The following is a 25,795-nucleotide window of genomic DNA, read 5'->3' as shown; positions in this document are numbered from 1 at the left end:
TAACAAAAATAACAAAAATTATATAAACTTGTATTTTATCTCTCTACATGTGTCTTTAGAAGTGATGTACAAAGCCAACAAGTAAATTTATCTTTAGAAAATCTTCCTTTAAAAAAAAATCACATAATCTGCAGTATTTTTGCTCTTGGTTTTATAGTACTAAATTAAAATGCACAAAACTGTACCAAAGAGAAAAATATTACAGGAGTTAATTCTGGACTTCAGCAAAATTTATCATCATCTGACTTTAAAACTTCAAGAATGTTTACTTTCCTAAAAGGTTCTCTGAATATCAAATTTGAATATCAAAAAGACACCTTACATTTGTAATGTATAGAATGAACACTTAGAAATCCACATGCATAATAATGCTTATATTCAAAAAGCCAAACAAGCAGCTCTCCAAAGATATGAAACACTTCTGATCCTTTCAAACCATGGTCAAAATAATTTTATATTTAATATTAATTTCAAATGAAGAATTAGTAGGAAGACTACAACAGCATTGGCAATTTTCTTTTTAAAAAAGGCCCAATTCAACTGCTGCTTTAATTACAAAACTTTAAATTTTGATGTCATGGCTTGCAAACAGAAGGTTTTCTGTCTTTCTGCATATGCAAAAAAGCCCCACGCATAGCAAACTGCATGTAGAGGCCTAGTACTAAATCTATTATCTTGCCTGAAGATTTGGCAGGACTATGAGTACTGAAGGAGGTAAGGGATTTGGAAAACCCCACGCATTCCATGGAGAACACTACTACCTGATGTGGGCTAGGCATTGGGAAGTGCCTACCTGTCAAAGAGAGAAAACATACTGTATTTGTAAAATGGGAATATACACCTGTTATGAGAGAACTGGAAAGCTTTAAAATTAACATAAAAAAAAATGGTTGTAACAGTACTGGAAACTTTCTCTTTAAGATCAACTTAACTCCCCCACATTACAGCAACTGTGCTACTTGGAAATCTTATTTTACTAGCATTCACTTCTGCTCACTACTTCTACCCAATATCTATGCCAATAATTTTAGATCCTTGTTTTTCTGTGTGGACCTAAAACCACACTGAATTCTTACTGAACACAAACTACTTAAAGTAATTACTCCTAAGCTTTCAGCAGTCACATAATTTTCTTAAAAATCCCAGAAGACAATATAAGTCAAACAAGAGAACTAACCAGTTTTTGTCTTTAATTGCTGTTGTCCTCTGCTGGGTGTATGAGCTCCTCCTCCAAAGACAGCAGACCACATTTTGTCGTTCAGTGGATGAGCTATAATTCTATACAACTCGTTGCTAGAATGTGTTGCAAGGCCATGGATGAACAGGCTTAGATAGACCGCAGTTAGAATTTCACAAAGTAAAACTGTGAGACCTGGCTGGGCTTCCTCACCAGCAGAATTCAAGAGACGTATTAGAGCTGTCATTCCTGTTTACATAAAATAAATACATTCCTTAAGAAAGCACATATATGTGTTTGTGAGCATACTCTAGATTATCAAGGGTATTTTGACTGGCAACCTATGTTATTTAGTAATTTCTAGTGTAAAAAGATTCCAACTTTTAGATGAAACTGAACACTCCAGGAGAAAGAGGTATACTTTTTATTTTTAACAATTCATTATAGCTTTTCAGCTTTATGTTTTGGACTAACAGTTAAAGAAATGCATAACAATTTTTCAGTTATTATAACTACAGCATAACACTGTAAGTTGAAATTATGTCTTCTCACTTTACAGTGGTAAAACCAATCAAAAATCATGAGCATCAACTTTAACTAGACACTGTCTGCCAAGTGTTCCTTCACTCAAGTACTGAGTATCTTGTGTTTTGATGCTCCCACAAAAAGCTGTTGTTTCAGATGTGGCTTCAACTGTAACACTGTGCACATAAGTGAAAGTGCAAATAGTGGTGGCCAAATAATTCTGCTTTTTTGTCATCCTCTCTAATTTGCTCATAGAGCATGTGAATCTATTAAAAAAACAGAGATATCAGTTCAAGGTAATGTTACTTATAAGAAAAACTGCTAACAATTCCATGTTCCGTTCATCAGAAATTTAACTCTGCAACTAATGAAATAAGGAGAAAACAGATGACAATCTGATTTCTCTCTAAAATTTGTAGATTTAGTGTCAGAACATTTTGCAGAAAAGAAAAAACAGCATGGCATCAAACACAAAGACTGCTTGAGGCTCTCCAAAAATATTTTTAGTGTGAAATTTTCTGATTTAAAAAACAAATCCCATAATAAGTAAGCATATTTCTTGGTTATACTTACAGTAAAGTTAGTGATGTAAATTGAAGCTCACACATATATATATGTATGTATGTGTACATATGCATATATTACATTGCTAACACTCCCTCTAATGTAGCTCCCTAGTAGAGCTTCACTAACATACTTTAAGAATTACCTGAAATCTAACATGGATTTTAGAACTACAGAAAAACTTAATTTGTTATAAACTTCTCATTTTCAATAAGTTCAATTAGTTCAAAAGTCTGAGTTGGAGCACAAACTAAGACAGCTTTTCAGGAGTAAGGAAGTACAATACTGGTGCGACTGATTTGTTGCCTCCAGGAGGAGCAAGTAGAACACAGGACATGACTTCACCTTACTTCCCATTTACTTGCCCTTCACTAGAACCCCCACTAACATTTTTAGCAAGAGAAAGCAATATGAGCCAACTTGACTTAGTGAATAACCAGAAGCATTAACTTAGAGGTTTTGAAAAAAAAAAAAAAGACAAAATTTTAATCAAAGAACCCAACTTTACCATACAGCTGTTATAAATACTACTAGAAAATCCAGAGCATAGCTACATGCGCTTAGAGTGGATCCAGATAACTCGGTTTTCCTTAAGAGGAAAGAAATAAATCAACTCCAGATACCTGGCCACTGAGCAGGTGATGTATTTGGAGTCACTGTTTCTTCTAAGCTTGCTGTTCTTAAAGAATGGCGCTGAGTTAACAGGACTGTCTGATACACTGTTCCAGTGAACTGATTTGCTTGAAATGAGCTGTGAAACAGGAAAGTGAGAAATTTATACAAAAATATTATGGTTACAACTATTCAAAGTTCTTTCTGGACAGAGACAAGTGTGAGCACTGCCTTCTGGTGCACTACCAATTACGATCACTACAGTGAGACAGTGTGTCAATGGTTCTCTAAAAAGCACTTTTCCTAACCTTTACCTGTAGCTGTGGCCATCACAAAGACACTGGTAGATGCAAGCGGAGAGTGACGCTGCTAAGGTGTGCATGACATATATCTGTAAGACAAAGTTTTATAGAACATATTACAGTCAGAGTGAGCAATGGTTACTATGATAGCCTTTCTCAAACTATGACACATGTGTACAGATTTGTAAAGTGAAACAAGCACTGAATACAGAAGGTATAAACACATACTTAAAAAGACACATTTCACTTCAGAATTTATTTCAGATAAATCAGTTCATTTTGAATGAAAGGGATGGGGAAGTATTCCCTTACCCCACCAACCCATATCAAAGCTCAGCTGTAGCTGAAATGTTTTCAATGAATAAACAGCAATGTAATAAACCTCTACACAACAGTCATAAGTAATTACACCCTAAGACAGTAGCAATATGTTGGCTCAGAATACAAAGACTTTGCTTCAGAATGAAACAATAATGCAGCTTAGCTTTTGATCAATTCCTGTACAACTCTTGTACACACAGACAATTTACTCAGTATCGCACTGATCAGTATTTTTAACGTAGCTGATACTTTTCTTAAGGTATCACAAACCACATTTAGATAAAAAACTAGAATCTGCTGATCAAAAGGGTTGTTTTAAAACATGAAGGGTTTATAATATTTATTTGCTTGTTCCCTCCAACGAACAAGCAAATATCTTAAGTGTTCTCTAGAAATCCCTAGTAAAAGCAAACATGATTTGGGACCTGACACATATAAAACTTTAGGAAAGACTTAACCTAACACTTTAAGTTTCACTTCCAGTCAAAGGTTAAAGATAGAACAAATCTTACAGAAATATAATTTTAAAAAATACTATATTTACTATATGAACATATATACTGTTTCACAAAAAAGTTTACTGCACTTTGCCAATAATAAATTTTTATTCTTCAAACTTTCATTTTACTTCAGTCTGGGAATTATCAGAAGTAATGATCATATTGTCAAATATAATAATTATAATCATATATATAAGAAAAATATGATGCTGATAGTATAGTACAACATGTTTTCCAGAACAGATGTCATCTCGGACAAATATCCAGTTCTGAGAGGCTAATCTTCTTCAGGTTGCTTAACTAGATGCTCAGCACCTCAACAACAACTTATAAATCAGTGGACATCGCTTTAGCTCAAGATAATTACTAGAGAAAATAATTACGTTTCACAGTTTTATTATTTGTCACAGGAAGGCACAGGAGAAAGTTTTCACGCTGTTAGAAAAAAATTCACGACTAGCAAATTAGACAATGACAACAACAACAGAACGTATAAAAAAAATACATACCTTGTTGTTCTGAGTATCTGGATGAGGCGGTGAATCAAGGTTTATTATAGCATGTAATATATCATGAGTTAAATTACCAAGATGTAGCAATGGATTAGCCACCACTGTTTTGGCACTAGCTGTGCAAGCAAATAGGAGAGGTATGGAACTTTGCTCTGGTGAAGGGCTGGAAGGCATCTGTACCGACTGCTCCTAAAAACAAGCAAGAAATGCAAAGTGATAGTACGTATTCTTAAATGGAACATAAGTATTTTTGAAAGAGGGGAAAGGATTCTAAATAACAACAACAGCAAACACCTACAGAAAACATAACCTGTTAAAAACAGATTTACATTTGTTATAAAACAGGTGTATGCTATAGTAGGAAAACTTCAACAATAATACAAAACACACTCAAATAAACCTACAAACTTGAAGCAGAGAAAAAACAAACTAAGCTCCTCCACATACCTGCTGAGATTCCTGCAATAGCAGAATTAATTCCATTCTGACAGATGCCAAGCCTCCACCATGTGAGCCATGAAGTATACAGTAACTAAGGAACATTCTTAGGAGAGATTGGTACTTCAGAAGCCACTGACGTCTTTTCTGAAAGTCTTCTCTCCGTAGCACATTTTTTTGCTGGTCAGCTGCATCTTCAGTGTTTTCACATAATGTGGTTTCCTCTGGTGTCACTCCAATTCCTGACTGTATCTCTTCCACTTCAACATTATAATCACAGGTCTTCTGAAGAGCTACCACTTCTCTCTCAAGCCACTGATAAAGCTGATATCGCAACTTCCCACCATCTACCTCATAACCCGTGGACAGTGTACGAAGCTCTACAGTAAGAATTTTCAGGCATGCTCTAAACTTCAGCTGTGCTGAAATGATATCTTCTGATGGACTGAGAACATCTTTGTCATCAACTACACTGAAAGATTCTGTGTAGCTAGAACTTGTTTCACACAATTTTTCAGTTTTCTTCAGAGGTCTTAGCTCTTTCATTACCAGGGAGGAATCTTCACTCTCATCATTTTCATCACTGTCTGTCTGTAGTTGCAAGGGTTCATCTTGGAACACCAGACTTGGCTGACTCCAGTCGAAGGAAAGAGTTGAACTTGAATGTTTTCCTGATGAACAATCTGAAGATGAACCGAGACCATTCCATACTGGCTGCGACCAATCAACACTGGAAGCTTGGTCTTTCGTTTCAAACTCTTTAACTGGAGAAGATGGTGAGAAATCTTTACTGGTATCCATTAAACTAGGGGATCTACAAAATGGCTTCGATCTCTTGACAACTTTAGGCATCTTTGATAACACTTCTAAGGCCAACATAGGACAACCAGCTTTCAAATGAGCATATGCAGTGGTAAAGAACAGCCGTCTTTCACCTAGGTTGATTTTATCAGCTAATCCATTTTCTACTGTTAAGCATATGTGTGTGGAAGATGTATCAGAAGAGCCAAAATGACGTCTCAACAAGAGCGGATGTGTTCTTAAGTAGTTATAGAAGTTAAACACTGCAGGGTTACAAGCTGATGAACCATCTCCTTCACCTGAAAAGAGATTGCAGCATGAGGAAAATGTACCATTCCATAAGAAACATCAATCTGCAAAATCCTGAGTTCATCAGAAAGCTATAAGGTCTTAATATTAATTCTACTGTCTAATTCATACATTCGTTCTACTGTTTACTTCACTGCATCCCCCCTTTCCACCTTCCTTTGCATCTTTATAATTTGAATATTTTGGTGGGGAGGACACTGCCAAACCAAAACACTACTAAAAAGAGAAGCTTGAGTGGGACAGCAAGTAAGATTTTTTAAATTAAAACAGATGCCACTTCTTTTCCTTGTACCAAGGACAGTTTTGCTGTAGTCAAACAAGATCACTTTTCTATTCAGTATAGATTTCTAAACTATCTACCTCTAAATGACAATAAGATGTCACATTTTACTAAAGAGTTTTAGCTAAAGGTTTTTTTTTAAATTTTGGATTAGTTTTTTTTTTTTTTGTCTACATCTTAAAAAAAAACAAACTTACCATAAAGCTAGGAAATCTGTAACATTTATACTTAATGGTAGCAGTATGACATACAAATAAATGAATTACACAGCAGTGCAACACCTATGCATTTTACTTTCATGTCCACAACAAGAAAAACCCTTAAAAGATATGAGCACCAAAACAGGATGAGTCACTCAGTTTTCAAAGAGTCCAGGTTAACTGAGAAGAAGACAGACTCTTACTCTCTCCTTCATCAGGAGTTACAGCACAACTAGTGACAGATAAAAGGTAAATGAAAGAGCACCTTTTAAGTAAGAAAATAAAGCAAGACACGACAAACAAGCCACTGAACTGATCACAGAAAAATTAGTAACATTTTAAAATTCCTTTACACAGAAAGATGTGACCAAGACAGAAAAAACCAAACACGATACTCTTCATTTACTCAAAATTATACTGAGGCATGTAACTTCAACTGAAATCAGTTTTTAAAAGTAATTACACAACTATAAGTATTTGAGTCTTCATTTGTTCCCCTCAAATTTCTCTCAGTAGCCAGGACTGAAACCAGCTAGCATGGTAACTACCAGGGACTTGAAACATTCAACTTCCTTGACAACACTAACTTTCGGAAATAACACAATTGATTCTTAGAAGCTTATAAAATTAGCAAGTGAACATAGAAATTAATTGCTCTAGGAGACCTACATGCTATTTCAGGCACCACGTGGGCCTCCTTGTACCATCCTAAATATCAAAATCTTTTTGTTGGCAGTTTATGTTTTCAACTATTTTTCCAATGATTAAAAGCTGCAAAACACCCTGTCTTCTGGACTCTCCTATGTAACTGTGCAATCAGAAATTTCTTTTTAGGCTGTGATGGAGTCAAATTAACTAATGAAGTTAATTTCTCTCTTCATCTTTAAACTGCTGCTTTAAAAACAACTGCATCACTGTAGGATCATCCCATTATCTTGATATTCATATACTTAAAGAACAAAGTATCCATTCATGGGACACAAGATAAGGACAACACAGTCACCGTATCTGTTATTAAACAGCAAGCTATTTACTAACACTGTGAAGAACTACATGGTACCTGGTTTTGTTCAGATGATGCTTCAAGAAACAAATAATTAAAACCAATCTAACAGATAAAATACTTATATTCTTACCTCCTTCATCTTCAACAGAATGTTTAATCAAAGTATCAAGAGCCTTGCTATAATCTTCCAAAATCCAGTATGCCATACTTCGCAGAAAAGGGTCACAGTGTATGTTTCCTGAGCTCTCTTTTCCAGTAAACGCACTTCCCAAAACTCTCTTCTGTAGTACAGATTTATAAGTACTAGATACTTCAAACTCTGACTCATAAAGTCTTGATATTACAAGAGCCAACTGAATGTCATGCAGTTTTTCAAGGCAGACCTAATTGAAAATAAATATATTCAAGAGATCAAACTTCATAATTTCTTCTCTCTTTAAAATGATCACAAGGCAGGAATTGACATGAATCTGTTCAGACTAAAATAAGTAATTCTATCAACCCCAAAAAAACCAAGCAGGAACTATGCAGAATAGGCATAGCCAGCTATTACATGCAAGATCTGATATGCATTTCTTCACTTAAAGTGACATGACAACAGATCTTTGAAATTGATTGGCTTCAAGAGAACAAATCCTTCATTATCAGAGATGAATTTCCTCACAACTTTTTAATTCAAACAGATCCCGGAAATACTTTTTTTTTTGTTTGTTTGGTGAAGGGATTTTAGGAGCTAATACACATCACTGCCAAAATGCCAGGTCTCGAATTTCCTAATGAAAACTCTGCCGTCTTCATAAAGGACTAAGCAGACAATCTGAAAGTAAGATAATGGTAGGTAACGCCCTTAATTGTAGGTATTATAATAATAATATAATATATTATTATATGTTATTAACAGAGAAATTAATTATGTGACTTTTTAGTATCACTAAGATGACAGCTAAAAAAGAATCAAAATGCAAAAATCAGTGTTTTGTATTTGGCATTAATTTGGGGGGATAGAGAGTGGGAAAGAAGAGCACAAACCAGAAGCATCAGAAGCTTCAGGGGCCATACTAATAACACAAAATGCAAATCACATTCCATGTATTTGTACATTTGGGACAATATAATAGTCTTAAATATAAAAAAGCAGTTCATTTTATTACCTCCACTGCATCTTTTAAGTGTCCTGCCAACAAGAAAAATGCTGCAGAATGTTCAAAACGCTGTTTGCCAAGCAGAGAAAAAGCATTTTTTAATGCAGCTTTACGCCATCTGTCCTCAGTAAAGTTGTTTCCAAAAAACTGTGTCATTTTAGTATCTTTTTGGGACCTGCATATTGAACATAATTGATAAAAATATTATACATTTTATTAGATGCATCATGGTTCTTGACTTCCTCAGATGCCAGTATAATTTTACACAGATCTTTACAACAGAAAATACAGTGTCACTACACTGGGAGAAGGTTTCATATTTAAAAATAACAAACGTCAGTGAATACAAAACCTAATGGTATTTTCAATTAACCTGATAAAAATTCTGAAAAAACTCATTTTTCCCAGGTGAGCTTTTAAGAGTATGTGACAATGCAAACTACTTTTCAAGAGGTTTGCAACAGTGAACGGTGTATTACGAAACATCCGTTTCAAAGACAGACATAATTCAGTCCCCCAAACTTAGGGTGAAATTTATAACAAAAAACACTTTTCTAAAAGACAGATATATCATGCTATATCATATCATATACTACACTACACTGCTAATCCTCAAAAGTAAAACAGAATTAAGCAGTGACTGAAACTACAGTAGCTTTGAGACTAGAATGTGAAACATCTACCTTCAGAAATAGCAACTAAATTACTTCAGTAAATATAAGAAGCTTAGAAATGACTCACCGACTGTAATGACTAATTTAGCAATCAAATCTCAGCTTTCAATGGTAATATTTGTGTTCTTTTGGATTACTGTCACATTCAACCTTTTTTCCAAAATTATACCAGTGTGAAACTCCATGTAACAGCTTGAATGTTTCCTACCTGTATAATCCCCAGATAACAGCCTTCTTCTTCATTGCGAGGTAAAAAATGGCTGCGTCAAGTGGGTCATTGTTTCGCTGAAACGCTGCTTTAGCCACCTGTGAAGACAGTTCAACAGCAAAAAACAACCAAAATTTAAATAAATCTGAAACGAGATTCTTGTTGCTTCTGGTATCCCATACCCCAAAGTGCTCGGAACTACTCTTTAATATAGGATCCCTCCTCTCATTATGAGTCTGATGCAAACGTGAAGATACAAGAGCCCTTTTCACATCATTTAGTTAATGCTCTTCCAGTTCTAGAAGATATTTGGAAGATCAGATGGGAATCCCTGTATCTGAAATCAGTTCCTGAAATCATAGCAAAATTAATTTATTAGTTGCTCTGGTAATCAAAGGACATATGAAGTCTTGAAAAACAGGCTGGGACCAGTCACAACAGGAGAAAAATTGTTTACAGGAGATTACTTTTGAAGGTTGGAAAGCAATAAGGGGTAAGTGGCAGCAAGAATAGTCCAAGACCTATGTAAGATAACCTGAAACTCAGGCCCAGAATACCTGGAATTTTTTTAATGCAAGGCAGTTAAGTTTTATAAAGTGAAGATTAATTACTAAAGATTGAAAAGAAAAAGTAGAGACATGCATTTTACCACTTCGTGCTTTGTAGTCAAAGTATCTTGTGCATGTCATTTTCTAGCTCAACACACTTGGCTTTTCCAAGAGCTTAAAACAAGTGATAATGAGGTTAGGCTTATTGCCACATCTGTGATGGTTAAAATATTTAATATAAAGAAAATGAACAAAACCCCCAACAAACACACAGAAAACCCCATAGGCCAAAATAAAACAGTAGAAGGTTTGTTTATCATGAAAATTAATCAATTTGCAAGACAGATGTACAATACCTAAATTGTTCCCACTTATGATAGCTTTCTAAGGAGAACCTTTTTCCATAACTTGTTTCTCTATCTTGCTATTAAAAACAACTATATGCTCCATCTGTATCTTGAGCATCCACAATAAGCACTGCACATTACCACCTCCAAAATGGAATATCTAAAAGCAAAAAATGTATTTCACAGTGGAATTTGACATCTGAAGTACTTAAAAAAAAATAGTTTAATACAAATGTTCATACTCATATAAAAAACTATACATACAAAAAATACAGCACGAAACATTCAGAAACATTTAATATATCTAAAACTTTAAAACCCCGTAAATAGAAGGTAAACACCAGAGGACAGCTGTTTGAAAAGAGTTTGGTAATTATTTTTCAGAACGCTATGTTTACCTTTTCTATGCATTTTCGCAGGCTGTGGATATTTCGAACCCACCATCCTATCCCCATAGCTCTGAGCTCTGACCATGTGGGATCTCCCTTCTGTACTGCAGGGAGCATACTCAGCAGTTCTTCTTCCGCTACTGAATGAAACGCCCAGGCAAAGTGACTAGTAGATAACCCTGCATAATAACACATTAAAAAAAAAATTAAAAGACATCCATTAATAAAATATTCTAGAATCTGAAGTCAAGGGGATGGGAGAGGGAGAAGGGAAGAAAAGTCAAACTCTTTATTTTGCATTTATAAGTGCATTGCTGATGAGGCAACAGAAATGTAAGAACATCTGTTAGCACTGCATATTAAAGAAAGATCATATAGCTGAAAACAATTTTTCATCTGCCAACTCTTTACGTAAGTTTGAAAAGAACTGAGTTACTAAACATCAATTATATGGATAATGGTGGTACTAAGATTAGCCATGATACAAAGCACAATGTACTGATTACATTTTTCAAAGTTTTGAAAGGTAAGTTCACTACTTTGACTTGGATTTGAAAATGCAAAGTTTCAGATAATCAGAGCAGAAAACACATTTGAGGACAGAGATACAAAAGAAAACATGAAATAAAAAAATGTCAGGCGGAAGACAGCATTTATTAAGCAGCAACATAGCTGGTTATGGATAACTAACTCTAGTGACAGCCAGACACTTCTTTGTAGAGATGCACACTGAACTGCACTTCTGCATGTGTCCTGGAGGCACTTCTCACTCTCATCGATTTCTAAGCAGAAGTATCTCAACTAAAATTAGTTCATCAGAAAGCTAACTCTGCAATACTCTGCTGTGGCATCTTGGCCAAATGCCAGTCTCTGATTCAGCTGAGGGGTGACAAGTCATGAGACTGAAAATGCCATCAACTGTCATGATGGCTAAAAAAGTAATCACAGCCAGTTCTTTAGATTTGATTACGACTAATGAAATCCACCTCATTCCATTGCCTGCAATATCAGGATGAAAACAGTTAAATTATACAAAAACCCCCATATTTGAAATAGTTCACTCTATAATTACAGTAAGCATATAGAAATATTTAAAGTCCAAGCAGTCTGTAAAATACTTTTTTTCCCAATAGGCACTAAAAACCTAAGTAAATATGTACTACTTTCTACTGCTTATTCCTGCAGAAGGTTATTGGAATGATATGATACCAGAAGTACAGAAAAGTCAGTTCATTTGGGGAAACAGAAAAAAAAGTAAAATTAAAAATTTGTTAGACAAGAAATTACTTCATTTCCAAGACCAAAAATAAAGCAGACATTTTCTGCTCTGGCATTTATTCATATTGGACAATTTTTTTAAAAAAACCCCAATACATTAACCCATTGATTCTGTGAAGGTATGTCAACAGCACACCAGTCATATGTACATCACCAAAATCCAACTCATCTAAGAAAACACATCAGTTACCTTGGTGAAGCAGCTGAGCTCGATGTACAGGAGGAAGCGCAGTTGTCAGAAACGTGTGAAGCCGAACAGCCAATAAAAATTTTAAACCACACTCGTCAAGAGTTTCTCCACCTGGAAATAAATATTTTTACATACACTTTAGTGAAACTACTTGAAGTTATTGTGTGTCTTAATAGAAGAAATACAATTTTGTGACTACTAACATTTTAGATTTTTAAATATAATAGCTTAATTCACAATTCTTCCCTTCAAGGGAAGGAAAAGAAGATTTCAAATATAAAAAGTTTTGAAGCTTTTTGTTCTCTTCAATGCAAGAAACAGAAAAAGTGTTATCATATTAAAAAAACGCTTGCAAACTTTATTTCTCAATTTCTCTGAAATACATAGTCCAACAAATATTCATCATTAAGAAAGCTGTCCCTTCAAAAGTGAACTAAAAATAATCATGGTGTGTGGACTGATGGATAAACAGTGGCATTAACAGTGAGAAAAACAAAATTTGATTCCTATCAAAGCATTAAGTCTTGAAACTCTAGTTAAACAGTAAATACTGTGATGGCACAGTAAATAATACAGGCTATACTATGAAATAAAACTGTAAGCCACAAAAATATTCCAAAATAGGAAAAAACTCTCCAAAAGGGTTGTGAAGCACAGTAGTACATTTAACTTGGAAGAGACCCCTTACCTTGACTTCTGTCTCTGCTTTCTCCAATGTCAGTACTGGTAGTAGCAATTGTATCTGCCAAGGCCAGCAATGACATTTGCTCCATCCTAGTCAGACCTGGCAAGCTTGAATGAAGTAAGTGACGAGAAAGAACTTGAGCATGTTCTGGTCCAAAGTAAGTTGGGCTATATTGAGAAAGATCGATGACTTCCGGTTTCAAACTCTCTTCTTCTGCATCAAGTGTAACAAGATCATCTGTACTTATAACAGGATTTTGAAAGAGATTTTCATAATTGTCATTGGGTATATCTTTTTTATTTTGACTATTTTGATTATTAGTCTTCTCTGAACAGGAATAAGATGAATCATCATCTGCTGCAAGCAGAGCATACAAAGGCAATGGCGGAACAGAGTCTATTTCAATATAGTCTGTAGTCTCCGTTTTGCTGAATGTTTTTGGATCTCTTGCAGTACTTCCGCTAGCACTGATTGTCAGAGATCTGAGCCTCTTATCATGATTAGGCTCAGATTCATTTACAGCAACAACTTCTCCGGCAATGCACTTCACCAAATGGGACAGAATGGCTTTTGCTCTGCGTACTTTACCGAGATCCATGAGTTCCAGCAGTTGATATGGATGGTACTGAGGTAAAGTTGGAGATAATGTATGAGCTGCTTCAAAAAGACCAGAATCTTCCATTTCCACAGAGAGATCACAGGCAGATCTTTTCCCACTAAGTTTCTGTGCAAGGCTGGTCATAGATCTGGTCAAGGTTCTCTTTGGTGGATGCAGACCTGAGGCGGCTGACTGGCTTTGTTTCATTAAGCTCGTTATACATGATATACTTCCACTGCAGGAATCCGTACTAACTAGTTCCTGCTTAGCAGGAGATTGCCACTGGGAATAAACATGCATTTCACAATCCATTCCAACTACAAGAATGCCATCGCGCACCCAAGACAAGGAGACGGGAAAAGGAGGTGATCCTTCTACAGATGAAACCAAGTCAACACAACGCAGCAAAACAAATCCAGAAAGGGTTGTGGCCTTAGTGCTGCCACTATGGGAGACTGCTACAATCTCATTACTATTTTGTTCTTGCCTCTTCCCAGACAGTTGACCAAACATATAAAGTTTTGATCCAATTCCTACTGTCAGAATATGTGAACCATCTTCCCTAGACATCCAGTCTAAGTGTACCAAGTGCTTGCTGCTGGGTATAATACTCCCACCATGAGACAGAAAAGTGTCCTGCTGCTTATATGCCACTAAATTGCTGTCAATACTAACACCAGAGTCAAACATGGTGCCTATCTCATCTAAATTAAGAGTCTGTTCTAAAATCCAAGAAGAACCCCCTGTAGATTCACATTCAAAAATACTAACATGCATTACAAAATCCTGATGGCTATTTTTAGATGCTACCTGCTTGTACGCTACTGCTAATCTGTTGGTGTGTGCACAGCTGACTTCAGTTGGCCTTCCTGGAACACTAATAGCACTACTGCTAGGAAGTCCATCCTCAATCAGTAATGGCCATTCTTCCCATACATATTTAACATCACCATGTGTGCTATATTCCGGCATGGAAAAACCTGATGATTCAGTGACAACTCTGCATCTCCAGAATCGAACTTTTCCATCAGAGCATGAAGTAGCCAGCAGATAAGGTGCACGACAAACAGGATATATGGAAGAAGAACTGAGATGTCCTAAAATGAAATAAAATACATTTTCACTGTGGGAAATACTAAAAAGTAAGCACAAAACTAGAGACGTTTTTATACAGCTACCATTTTATTATTCTGAAATTAAAAAAATATTACTACGTCCTCACAAAGAGGTTGTTTACAGGGCCTCACAAAGAAGACAATGTGACAAAAATACCACAAAACCATTTTACCTTTTGATTCCATTTCATTCTCTAGGGGAAAGTCAAATTATATTATTTGAACATGAATATTACTATATATTATCTCTTCCATAAACATGCCTCCATTCAAAAACGTAAATCTATTATATTTCTGAAAGACTACTGATGAAAACCTTAAAATTTATAGATCCTACAAAAAATTTCATGAATGACTGCAAAACAAAATTTGTGCTTGTATAGTTCTTTTTATTGCGAGAATGTGAAATTCAATAAATATTATACCTTAAAGAAAAGCTTTATTTTTGTATTAGTTCCAGGATGGAGATATAAAGTTAGGGAAACAGGTTTTAGCAAACCTTTTGGATCCACCTATAGGCATTTTAATTTTAACATCAAATACCAAACTTACTACTACTTTGTTTCTATTTTAAGACCAAAGTCAGAAAGGCAAGGAGTCCTAATTTTAGTCCTTTTTGAAAAAAATTACAAACCTGCTGACGGTTTTACACTTATTATCTCTACTGCTTCTGGCATATTCAGCTCTTGACTATACACCATTTTGGAAGACAGAGTAAGCCGGCTGGTGCTCTGAAGGTTTGCTCTACAGGCCCGATACTTTTGAGTAAAAGGTGATTGGATCTTCTCTGGATCAGGTGAAGAATACAATTCTTCTGTTTGTGTTGCTTCTTCAGGTGGATTTGAACCTATCTTTTCATCTAAAAAAAATTTGCATTGTTTATTTTAAAAAACCAATGATTTCTTTTAACTCAAGAAGTAATTTTACTCACCTTAACAGTTCCAAAAAAGACAGATAAAACATGACTTAAAATTTTACTTTCGTTCATATTCAAAGAGGAATGCTAGCATATTTCAGATTAAACACTTCTGAGATTCCATAACTGCTGAGAAATTATAAAACAATCAAACTATAACCAGAAAGACCAAAACTGCAGACAGAGAGTTATCCATGTGGCTACCCACTGAAAATAAGGTTTCCATGAGCACAAAATATCTGCAGGTCTAGAAAATTAAATGAAGATATCCATGGCTGTCCTAGTTAGAACAGCTGGGACTAGTTCATCACTGTACGGATGTAACCCAAAACTGTGTATTCTATAGCCTTCCATGCCATTTCCCAGAAACTGTTATCAATAGACCATTTACACCATCTGCCCAGAGCAGCCCGACTCATCAGGCTATAAACTGGGTGTTAAGAGGCCTTCGAGATAGGAGGATGCTCCTGTCCTCATACCCATTGGGGAACTCCCTGCCCTGAGGGAAGTACTGGGCTTTCCTGCCTGAACTGGAGAATATATAAACCTGGAGTCTTGGGACTTTTTGAACCACTCCTGGGATCCAGAGGAAGACTGCAGATCACCGCTCTCAACCAAATTGCAACCACCACTCTCAACCAGACTGCAATCACCACTCTTGACCAGACTGCAACAGCACTCTCACCAACAGGTTTTCCCCTCTCCTTTTACTTTGGACTCAGGGGGCCCAAAGAACACCACTCTGTTCATGCCCCAGGGTGCTGGGTTATACATTTGGGTTTTGTAGGTTAAAACCAACTGTTTGTCTGTATAATTGTACTTATTGTATTATATTATTAAATTGTTATTCTGATTTATAATCTCTCCTTTTAGTTGAGTTCATTTCCCCTGCCGGTTTACCTTTAAACCAGCACAATGTCTTACCTTACAAAATGGGGAAAGTTATTTTTCAGGAAAGTTTTATTACAAGTTTATTTTATCACTTAAAATGTAGGTTCTCAGAGATTACGTAATATAAATTTTCCCTTTTTTTTAAATAAAACTCAATAGCTGAAGTTGAATTTGATGGATTTGGAACATGAATAGCCAAACACATTTGCTGAAAAGCCTTATCAGTAATATCCTCATCATGTAACCAGATCACAAAATTTGGATCTTTTTTATTCTCACTATTTTATAAATTAATTGCAATAATACTTATTTCTGCCTTTGAAAGCAATAGTAAGAAATACTAATTTAGTTTAATGATAGAAACATGCATTATAACAGATTCCTCCAGTAAGTGGTGAATCTCAGACATGTTTTCTTCAAATCTTTAAATGTTAACAGAAAACTACTGAAGTATATCTTTGCTTACTTTAAAATTTTATAGTTTTAGAGGTAGTTTGGTAGTTTGAAAGAGAACCAGCAGATTTCAGAACGTCAAAATTGTTTATAATTATGATGATATCACTGATGCTTAGACGCTTCAGACCATGGTCCAAATTAAAACATGTAAATGCAAAAATTGCATAAGAAAAAATTGTGAAAGTAAAACACCTTGACTCTTAGACCATATTAAATAAGTTTAACCCAGTTAAATATTTCTGTCCTTAGAATGTACAAAAAATACCAAACTCTGGGCTCAGGTTGAACCCAAAAGCTTCATCATTCTGAAGATTAAGTAATCCAGAAAGAATGGGCTGTGATAAAAGCTTGTAATCAACTGCAGATTCTTTTCAAAAAGATGAAATACAATTCAGAATACAGTGACCAGCAGATATATTCACTAGATAGTAACTTACCTCTTAAAAGGAAAATACGAGAAAGACAGCTTACCTATTGAGACAGGAACTGACTTCAAATGTAAGTGCCACATATGTAGTAATGAACGGCTTTGAGTATATTCTATTACTATTAAGTAGAATTTTTCGGAGAATCCATTCTGTTGGTTTCCTGATGCAATTAAGAAGAGGAAGATCTTAGGAGTTATTCACCTGAAAGCAGAACTAAATTTTGCTGGCTAGCAAATAATCACATTAAGCTACCACAAACTAATACTGAAATGCAATGGTCTGACTATATCCAACTGTTACTTTAGTTTTCTCAGTATTTTACAACTAAGAACAACCACAATTATGGATGCACTCATGTAAGAATTGTCAGTGTTTTCTTTTAGAGATAACATATTTGAGTGACTTTGCTGTGCATAATAAAGCTGGATCCCAGATCAGCTTTATCGTGTATAATAATCAGCTCTGGACCTTTGTCTTTTACATGTTTGTCTCTCACAGTTTCTTAACCATCTGTTAGCGGTAACTGTAACAGTTACAGAGGTCTGGCCTTCATAAAAATTATACAAATTATATCTAAAGAAGAAATCCCATTGTCCACATTTCTGAAAGTCACAGCTTGGTCTAATGGCTAGGTTCGTTGGTCACAACCCAGCCAGACCAATTATATATAGACTAGGCCTACAAATAGTCTGGAACACACAACAGATGCAATGCTTCTTCCCAAGAATTAATTTACTATAGTTTCACACCAAGAAAAGAGGACACAAGTTGTACTATCAACAGGAGCCCGTTTCTGGACGGTGTACCTGGCAATTCTCCCTTCTTAGTATCAAAGTAAATCCATTAGGACCAAGAAGGAATAGTTTAGTGATCATCTTTCCTCCATGATTCCTCTAACCCTTCTTCAGCTGTCTATCTACATAAAACATGATCAAGAATAAGCTGTATTTGCCCTGTGTGTTTGACACTGTGGTGCTTACGGTACTACAGAAAAACAATTAATTTGTTCTTTTTAAAAACAATCTTTATGCATTATTAAAGATGAAAGAATGTTCTTTTAAAAAACTAGAAGGCTTTAAAGGACTAGAAAATACTTTCAGATTAGAACGTGTGCAAATGATCCAGAACTAATTTACCATTTTCCATTTAGCCCAATTCCTTATATGGCAGCAATCCATGCAGAACTTCAGAACACATACAGATATATACAGTTGTTTTTTCTAAGATCAAATGTCTTCCATGTTTCTTTTTAAATCATTTTTGTGTATCATATTCAAGATGTAAACATACAATTATGTGTACAGTAACACTTCTTTTTGTTCTCTGTTTTGTGCCTAATTTTCAACATCTCATTTGCATTTTTTGAACTCTGCTGAAGGCTGGGATTATCTCCACTACTCCAAATCTTTTCCTCAAGTAGAAACAGCCAATTCATAAATAATCACTATGAATATAAAGTTCAGGCAGTATGTTCCTTGGTCCTTTTGACACTTTTCCATGCCTTTGCTTCCTTTCACTCAGGACTTCCTTTACTATTTTACTACAAACTTTACTCTGACTCTCTTTTCCCCACACTATTTCACTGGAACAGAACACCACAAAATTGTGATGCCTACATATCAGAATCACTGGTTCACTCCACCAAGGAAAACAAATCATTTATTCCACAGCAACTCAGACCTACAAATCCACACACTATTCATAGTATTCTAGTGAGGGGGAATTATTTGGTCTGCCATTTATTATACCATGCAAGGCTTGAGGAGTAGTATTTAGCTGATGTAAAGGATGAACATTCACCATGATAGGATACAATAAGATTTCTCTGTCCTACTTTACCACTACAGGCCTCACATTTAAAAACCCTTCCCCCTCATGTAAGACAGGTATCAGTAAGGGACTGCTTAATATACTACATAAGGGGTATCTCATGATTTAAACTATTTTATCTAAAACTTAGTTGAACATAACTCAGAGGAAGTGAAACACCCGTGAATTCCATTAGACTAGAAATTCTTCTGAAGATCTCAAAGTAAGGTATTTGACCTTAAAACGACAAAAGCTATTTATTAAGAAGTTTTGTTCTGCAGAATGAAAATTTCAATGTTCTATGAAAAAGAATTTTTTACCAGAGTCTGATAAATTGTTCTTCTTTGCAGCCATTTCCTTCTCCTGGTTATGTAAAATGAAGTCTTCTTGAAAAACATGGAATAACTGTGTTTTCCGGCCATGCTAAGAAAGTAAAAACACAAACAGGAAGAGAAAATTACAGAATGTACTGCTTAAGCTCTCTAACATGAGAGCTTCTAGCTTGCTAAGTTATACACATCAGTGAAAGATTTCTCATGAAAATGCACTTTCATTACTCACATTCTTTTCACTTAAAGGTACTACTGAAAACAAGAGCAAGTATACACCACAAGCAGTCTTTAAATACCTCATCTTTACCTGACGGAGAGCTACAGGTATCACGTTTACTATTAACACTTTTTAAAAAAAGCTAATTACAGTGAAAAATGAGTATAGGAGAAAATCTTACAAGCTCTGTGATAGCATCCAGTTCAATGATACACCCTGGGCGAGCCGTAGATTGCTGACTTATGATGTTAAAAACTTCACCAACATACTTCTGTTTAAAAAGAGTCAGAGGGGTGGTCTTGTTAACTTAGTTTTGTGCATTTCTGTGACACAGCCTGCTAGGTAGGTGCAACATCACTACACAAATGTTAACTAAAGCACTAAATATACATTGGTTGTGATTCAGTAAGAATATTCCCCATTTTATTCAGGTAATATTCCCCATTTTATCAAAAGCACGTATGGTTTGGACGGGTGAAAAGTGACAAGAATATCTGGAAAGCCCCACATTTAGCAATGTATTGTCCTTTCCCCAAGCTGCACTGTCATCTCAGCTTTTCATTAGGATGGCAAAGCACACACACAGGTATTATTCCTTGTAGTGCAAGTGTTTCAGAGGCATTTTCCAATCAAACACTGGCCTGCCTCAATATGCAGAGTTTGAGATTAAATCATATACAGTGGCTAAAAAAAGTTTTATCTTATCTGCTTTTACAAGCAGAATCACATGTGAAATCCTCAGCAACCAGCTTAGTTACCAATACATTTGAGCCTAGTGAGACTGAATGAAGTTGTAACATGCAAAAACTTGAGATGGCTTTTTACTTACAGAAATTTCTGGATTGGAGAGCTCACACAAAAGTTTCTTAGCATCTATCACAGCTTGATATAATTTCAAATGCTGCCCATCACTAGCCACAAAGCAGGCACTTGGAGAATTACAGTATGCACCTGAAAAGCAGGAAGGCAAAAAGTACTCAACTATTCAAACACTAATTTGTTTCCTTTTTTTCTTTTTTTTCTGGACGAGAGGCAATTTTGAAGTTATGACAAAAAACAACCCAGCATAAAAAATGTTAACTTCCATTCACAAGCAAGAATTACAAAGTTTAATGCTGTGCTCAGCAATCAAATCAAAGCATATTAAAGGAAATGAGAATCCCATTTGCAAACTAGAGCTAAACTTTCCTCAGCTTTTAAGTGTTCAGCGTGCTCTGAAGAATGCACTAGTATTTAAGAACTTAACTGCATAAGCTCCTAAAAAATCAAATACATAAAATAAGACAGAAGAGCACAGAAAATCTTCACATAAGAATAAAGAACTTCCAAGTATCAGCAGCTTGAAAATTTGTGAAGTAAAGGACCCACACTTAACATTTTTTCCATTACATTCAAATATTTCTATATTATCTACTTAAAAGCATTATTAGGTTATTTACTTTTATTCTAAAACACTTCACAAATCAGGAAACAAAACTCACCAAGGCAATAGCTGGGTATAAGTGTGGGCAGCCACGCAACATTAGAAAAAGCTGAAACATGAAGAGAATTGATCCGAGCAAGTTCAGAAACTCCACCAGAAAAGGACAAAGGCCCAACAGGATCTACTCTCCAAAGAATAAGTTCACTGTAAACTGCATTGGGATCCTGGGATGTCACATTTGCATTGGCTCTACTCTGAAGTCTTACTGGTGACTCCTGAGACCTCAAGGAATCATTTGCCTGTATTGCATTCTCAACATCTGGTGAAATTAGAGCATTGTGATGTGAGGTTGTAAGCAGCAGTGGTAATACTGAGTGGCAAGCCAAGTCATTAAGATGAAAACGGTGACCACAATATCGGGATTTATGTGAAATACTGAGCACGGTTGAAAAAGCAGATTCCTCAGCAAAACTCACTAGCCACTGGTTCAATGACCCATCTGCATGTTTGGAAATCATCATAACATTAGGTGTGAAGATGCTTAGTTTTAAACTGCTGGTTGTTTTACTGTGTCCAGAAGAGATAAGCATAGATGATGATCGCGTAAGGCCAGGAGGCTTTTGTTTGCCTTGTTGAATAGCTAAGTCAACATTTTTGGTACAAGCATACATCACTATACTTCTGCAAAGAGAGTTTGCATCACCCGTTGGAAATGCAACAGGAATTCTTGAGACAAATGACACCTGGAATTTTAAGAAAGGAAGAATAAATATTAGTTATTGTCTCATCATACATCTCACTGAGTAACTATGTACAATGCAGAAGAAATAAAGTACCTGCACCTGGCGAAACATGCCGGGCTGGTATTCATCTAGCCAGTCCACATGCCACACCAGCAGTGAACCATCCATAGGATGTATACTGAATAGCATGTCAGCATTTTTACTCCATTCAGAGAGCAGAACTTCAATTTCATGATCAATAATAGCAGAAGATAAAGGAACAAGGCTTGAATTTGGAGTAGCTTTCTCATCGCTCAGTTCCTTCTTTTCTTGGTTTCCTTTTTGCTCATCCCCATTTTCATCAGCTTCTAGAACACAGAGATATATAAATATATACTATATTCAAAACCAGCAGTATAACAAGTGGTGTTATTCAGGCACTGGAGCACCTTTCAGGTCTTTTATAAGACAATCATATGAGAACTACTTTAAAATTAAAGAACTAATCTAAAAGAATGAAAATTATAACAAGACCTTATGGACCTTATGGACCTTAATGTCTAATAAACCAAAAAATTTATATTGCATCTTAATTTGAAATATTTTTCTTTTCCACATTTTATACAAATTTTTGCATGCATAGACAGAACATGAGCACCAAGCTCTAAAATATATAAATTAATTGAATATATTACGTTACAGAATAAAGCTATATAAATGAAGTGTATGTTAATATCTAAAAAAAGGAAGTTAATTTAAAGTATTGCACTTGCTTCCTTAATATTAAAGTAACACTTTTACGCAAAGGCCTCCAGGTCAGCCTAAGTAAACAGTGCAGTTTTCAGTATGTATTAACTCAAAATTTCTAGAACAACCATAAAAAAACCCACAAAACCAAGAAACCTAAACAAACAAAAAAACCCCCAACCAACAGCTTTTTTAGATAGAGATTTTTTAAAGTCACTTAGGTACTTTCAGCATATGGGAAAAAATGCATAAAACTGCTACTGTAATATGTGTCTTCCATGTCAAGTTGCCCACCTCTGACTTCACCTGAAGGAACATGACAAACTACTTTCTAAAATGAAAGCCATTTTTCTAAACGGTATATGTCTCTCTAACTTTTACCTTCTTCTGATCTGCCATCCATTTGATTAGATTCCTCAGTATTAGTCTCAGGAGAATGATGTTCAAAACTCCTTTTAAGTTGTTGCAAAAACACTTCCATAGATAAGGTAAAATGAAGTTCTTTGTTGTTTAGCCAGTGCACAACAAAAGGTCCACTTTTTTCTTCATTTTCACCAAGACTCAGAGATGTGATAGAAGGGAGTAGAGGGATATCTACCAGAAAAAGATGTTGACATTTTTTAAAACTAAGTAGTTTGGTCAAAAAATCATTTTAGAGAAATTATTTTAAGCAGAAACCCTGTTATGAAAAAAATACACATAGTGTATTGCCACTTGCCATTCCTTTCACCAGCATGATCTGCTTTCAGCCACCACAAGAGATGTTCCACAGAGAGGTTCTCTGTAATGCTTACCTTAGGATCACAGTACCGCCCTGCAATGTTATATCTTCTTGATGTAACACTGTACATTCAAGTTAATTTACCTTGTCTTTTGCTACTACAGCTCAGTATGACCCAAATAATTTACACATGATTTCCAACATTAAGTCCACAATGGATGCTGCAGATATACATTGTAATCAAAGACTACAGGCTTACACAAGCAAAAACTAGTACAGTCAATAGATGACACCCTCTGTAACACCATCACAAAATTCCAGAATTTCTAATTCTGATAGATTCTGTTATTTGACATTGCCCTTTGATGGTAACCAGTGACCCATGTTGCTGTGAAAAACAGAGCAGTAATCACAAAGTGTGAGACAGAAGCAAGGATCAGACTGCTGCAGAGTAACATCATCTAAATTAAGCGTAGCTAAAAGGCAGCTAAGTGATTTACCGAAATTTCCTCAAATCACTGATGTTAAGCAATATGTTAAAAGCTCAACCTGCATGTAATTCTCACCTAGAAGCCTCTACGTATATTCTCATCTCCTTCTGCTCCCTATTACTTAAATTCCATGTCCTGGGAGATTCAAAAATCAAAATCACTCAAAATCTGTTGGTTTTAATCAAAGTCAATGATGGCTTTGAATTACTAATCCTCCAATCTAGTCAAAGAAAATTATAACTAAGAGCACACAGACAAAACAAAAGGACTACCAGGACAGCCAGCAATTTTATTGTGGGAAGGGGATGCAGCAGGTGAAGGAGGAAAGAGGAGCACATATGATTTAAGAAATACAGTCTGTCTTCCTAAACAGGCCAATGCCAGTCTCAAAAATAGCATTATACATATGGATAGTAACAGATCTTGCAGGGAAAAATTCTGTTGACCCCTTTTCGGAACACAAAGCTGAGTAAGGTGATCTAAAAAGATTACTCTTCAGATAAGAAATCACTTTTTTTTTCCATTCTCCTACCTCAAAATTACCAGTTTCTAACTGATGCTCAGCTCTGGACATTATCCCTAGTGAATTTCTACTTGCTTCATAAATCACAATCACTCTTTCCAGAAAAATACTAAAGTCTTTGGACGGAAGAACTTCTTCTGAAATTACCTAGAGACAATTTTGTCATAGTAACCACCGTTTATTCCTTTCACTGAACTCCACCCAAGCTGAATATCCATTGAAATAACACCATCATATAAAAGCAGGTCTCAAGGATTTTGTCACTATAAGAAAATTAGTTTCATATACTATATGAAATTTTATATTTATTCTTACATATGACAACATTATTCCTCAAAATGCGAAGCTGTTTTGGCCTTAAGTTTTTATCGACTATTTTAAAATGTTGTTGTAAGGGCAGATTTTCAAGTGAGAGATCAAAGACTGATTTGTTTTAAATTAAATGAAAGGAAATACAATTAGGTTTTCAGATTAAATCCAATTTCAAAAGGGCAAACAAAAAGGCCTACTTAGAAAATCTCATTAGACTGACATACTTAAGGACTTGACTGTGAGGAAGAACACATACTTCTTGAAATTAAGATTTAGAATGTTAAAGTTACTTTAAAGAACAACCTGTAACTTTCCAGGCAACTGAGTTAAAGACAAGTGATCCAAAAGACAGTAATAGACACAGATTAATACAGATAATATAAAAAGAATACACGATTAAAAAGGCCAAAGACAAGTTTTGAATAACTAGGAAAATATTTTTCCAATCTTTTTCAAAATTATTTTTATTCTCATTCTGTGAATTTCCTGTTAGGCGAATTTATATTGCAAACGCTATTAAAAGCAAGATCAAAGTTTACTTAGTTGCGCTGGGTAGTTTTGGTTAGGGTAGTTAATCATCTTCGCAGCAGCTGGAATGGGACTGTGTTTTGGATTTGTGCTGAACACAGGATTGATAATACAGAGATGGTTTTGCTCGTTATTGCTGAGCAATGTTAGCGCTTATACAGACTCAAGGCCTTGTCTGCTTTCTGTACTCCCACGCTGGCGAGGAAATTGGGGGTGCATGGGAAATTAGGAGAGTACACAGCCAGGACAGGTGACCCAAACTGACCAAAGGGATATTCCAGACCGCAAGACATCAAGCTCAGCATGAAAAGTGGGGGTAAGAAGGAGGAAGGGAGGATGTAAGGAGTGGTGATGTTTTGTCTTCCCAAGTAGCCCTTAACGTGTGATGGGGCCCTGTTCTCCTCAAGATGGCTGAACACCTGCCTGTCCATGGGAAGCAGTGAAATAATTCCTTGTTTTGCTTTCCCTATTAAACTCTATTAATCAAGAGTTTTCTGGCTTTCACCCTTCCGATTCTCTCCCCAGTCCTGCTGACAGGGGAGTGAGTTGAGTGGCTGT

The 25,795-nt window shown here is 35.6% G+C and overlaps 1 protein-coding gene across 5 annotated transcripts in view; it reads right to left on the bottom strand.

The window, feature by feature from the left end:
- The window catches only part of DMXL1 (Dmx like 1), a 78,084-nt gene that overhangs the window by 24,590 nt on the left and 27,699 nt on the right, over nucleotides 1-25,795 (bottom strand). For 4 of the 5 annotated variants that reach the window (XM_017807288.1, XM_017807290.1, XM_017807292.1 and 1 more), the window contains 19 exons: nucleotides 23,044-23,256; nucleotides 22,030-22,283; nucleotides 21,252-21,936; nucleotides 20,600-20,721; nucleotides 19,952-20,041; nucleotides 19,542-19,644; nucleotides 17,456-17,572; nucleotides 15,356-15,580; nucleotides 13,012-14,703; nucleotides 12,324-12,434; nucleotides 10,865-11,034; nucleotides 9,572-9,669; nucleotides 8,699-8,864; nucleotides 7,678-7,930; nucleotides 4,961-6,051; nucleotides 4,511-4,702; nucleotides 3,193-3,269; nucleotides 2,890-3,017; nucleotides 1,178-1,426 (listed from right to left, as the gene is read on the bottom strand). In XM_017807288.1, the coding sequence (XP_017662777.1) occupies nucleotides 1,178-1,426; nucleotides 2,890-3,017; nucleotides 3,193-3,269; nucleotides 4,511-4,702; nucleotides 4,961-6,051; nucleotides 7,678-7,930; nucleotides 8,699-8,864; nucleotides 9,572-9,669; nucleotides 10,865-11,034; nucleotides 12,324-12,434; nucleotides 13,012-14,703; nucleotides 15,356-15,580; nucleotides 17,456-17,572; nucleotides 19,542-19,644; nucleotides 19,952-20,041; nucleotides 20,600-20,721; nucleotides 21,252-21,936; nucleotides 22,030-22,283; nucleotides 23,044-23,256 (6,036 nt within the window). The remainder of the gene's footprint in view (nucleotides 1-1,177; nucleotides 1,427-2,889; nucleotides 3,018-3,192; nucleotides 3,270-4,510; nucleotides 4,703-4,960; nucleotides 6,052-7,677; nucleotides 7,931-8,698; nucleotides 8,865-9,571; nucleotides 9,670-10,864; nucleotides 11,035-12,323; nucleotides 12,435-13,011; nucleotides 14,704-15,355; nucleotides 15,581-17,455; nucleotides 17,573-19,541; nucleotides 19,645-19,951; nucleotides 20,042-20,599; nucleotides 20,722-21,251; nucleotides 21,937-22,029; nucleotides 22,284-23,043; nucleotides 23,257-25,795) is intronic. The other variant, XM_017807289.1, reaches the window with a different exon arrangement.

The sequence above is a fragment of the Lepidothrix coronata genome, unplaced genomic scaffold (assembly GCF_001604755.1).
Source record: "Lepidothrix coronata isolate B3197 unplaced genomic scaffold, Lepidothrix_coronata-1.0 Scaffold18, whole genome shotgun sequence".
Taxonomy (NCBI): domain Eukaryota; kingdom Metazoa; phylum Chordata; class Aves; order Passeriformes; family Pipridae; genus Lepidothrix; species Lepidothrix coronata.
Note: the sequence above shows the minus strand (reverse complement) of the source record. Positions and strands in the feature narration are given on the sequence as shown.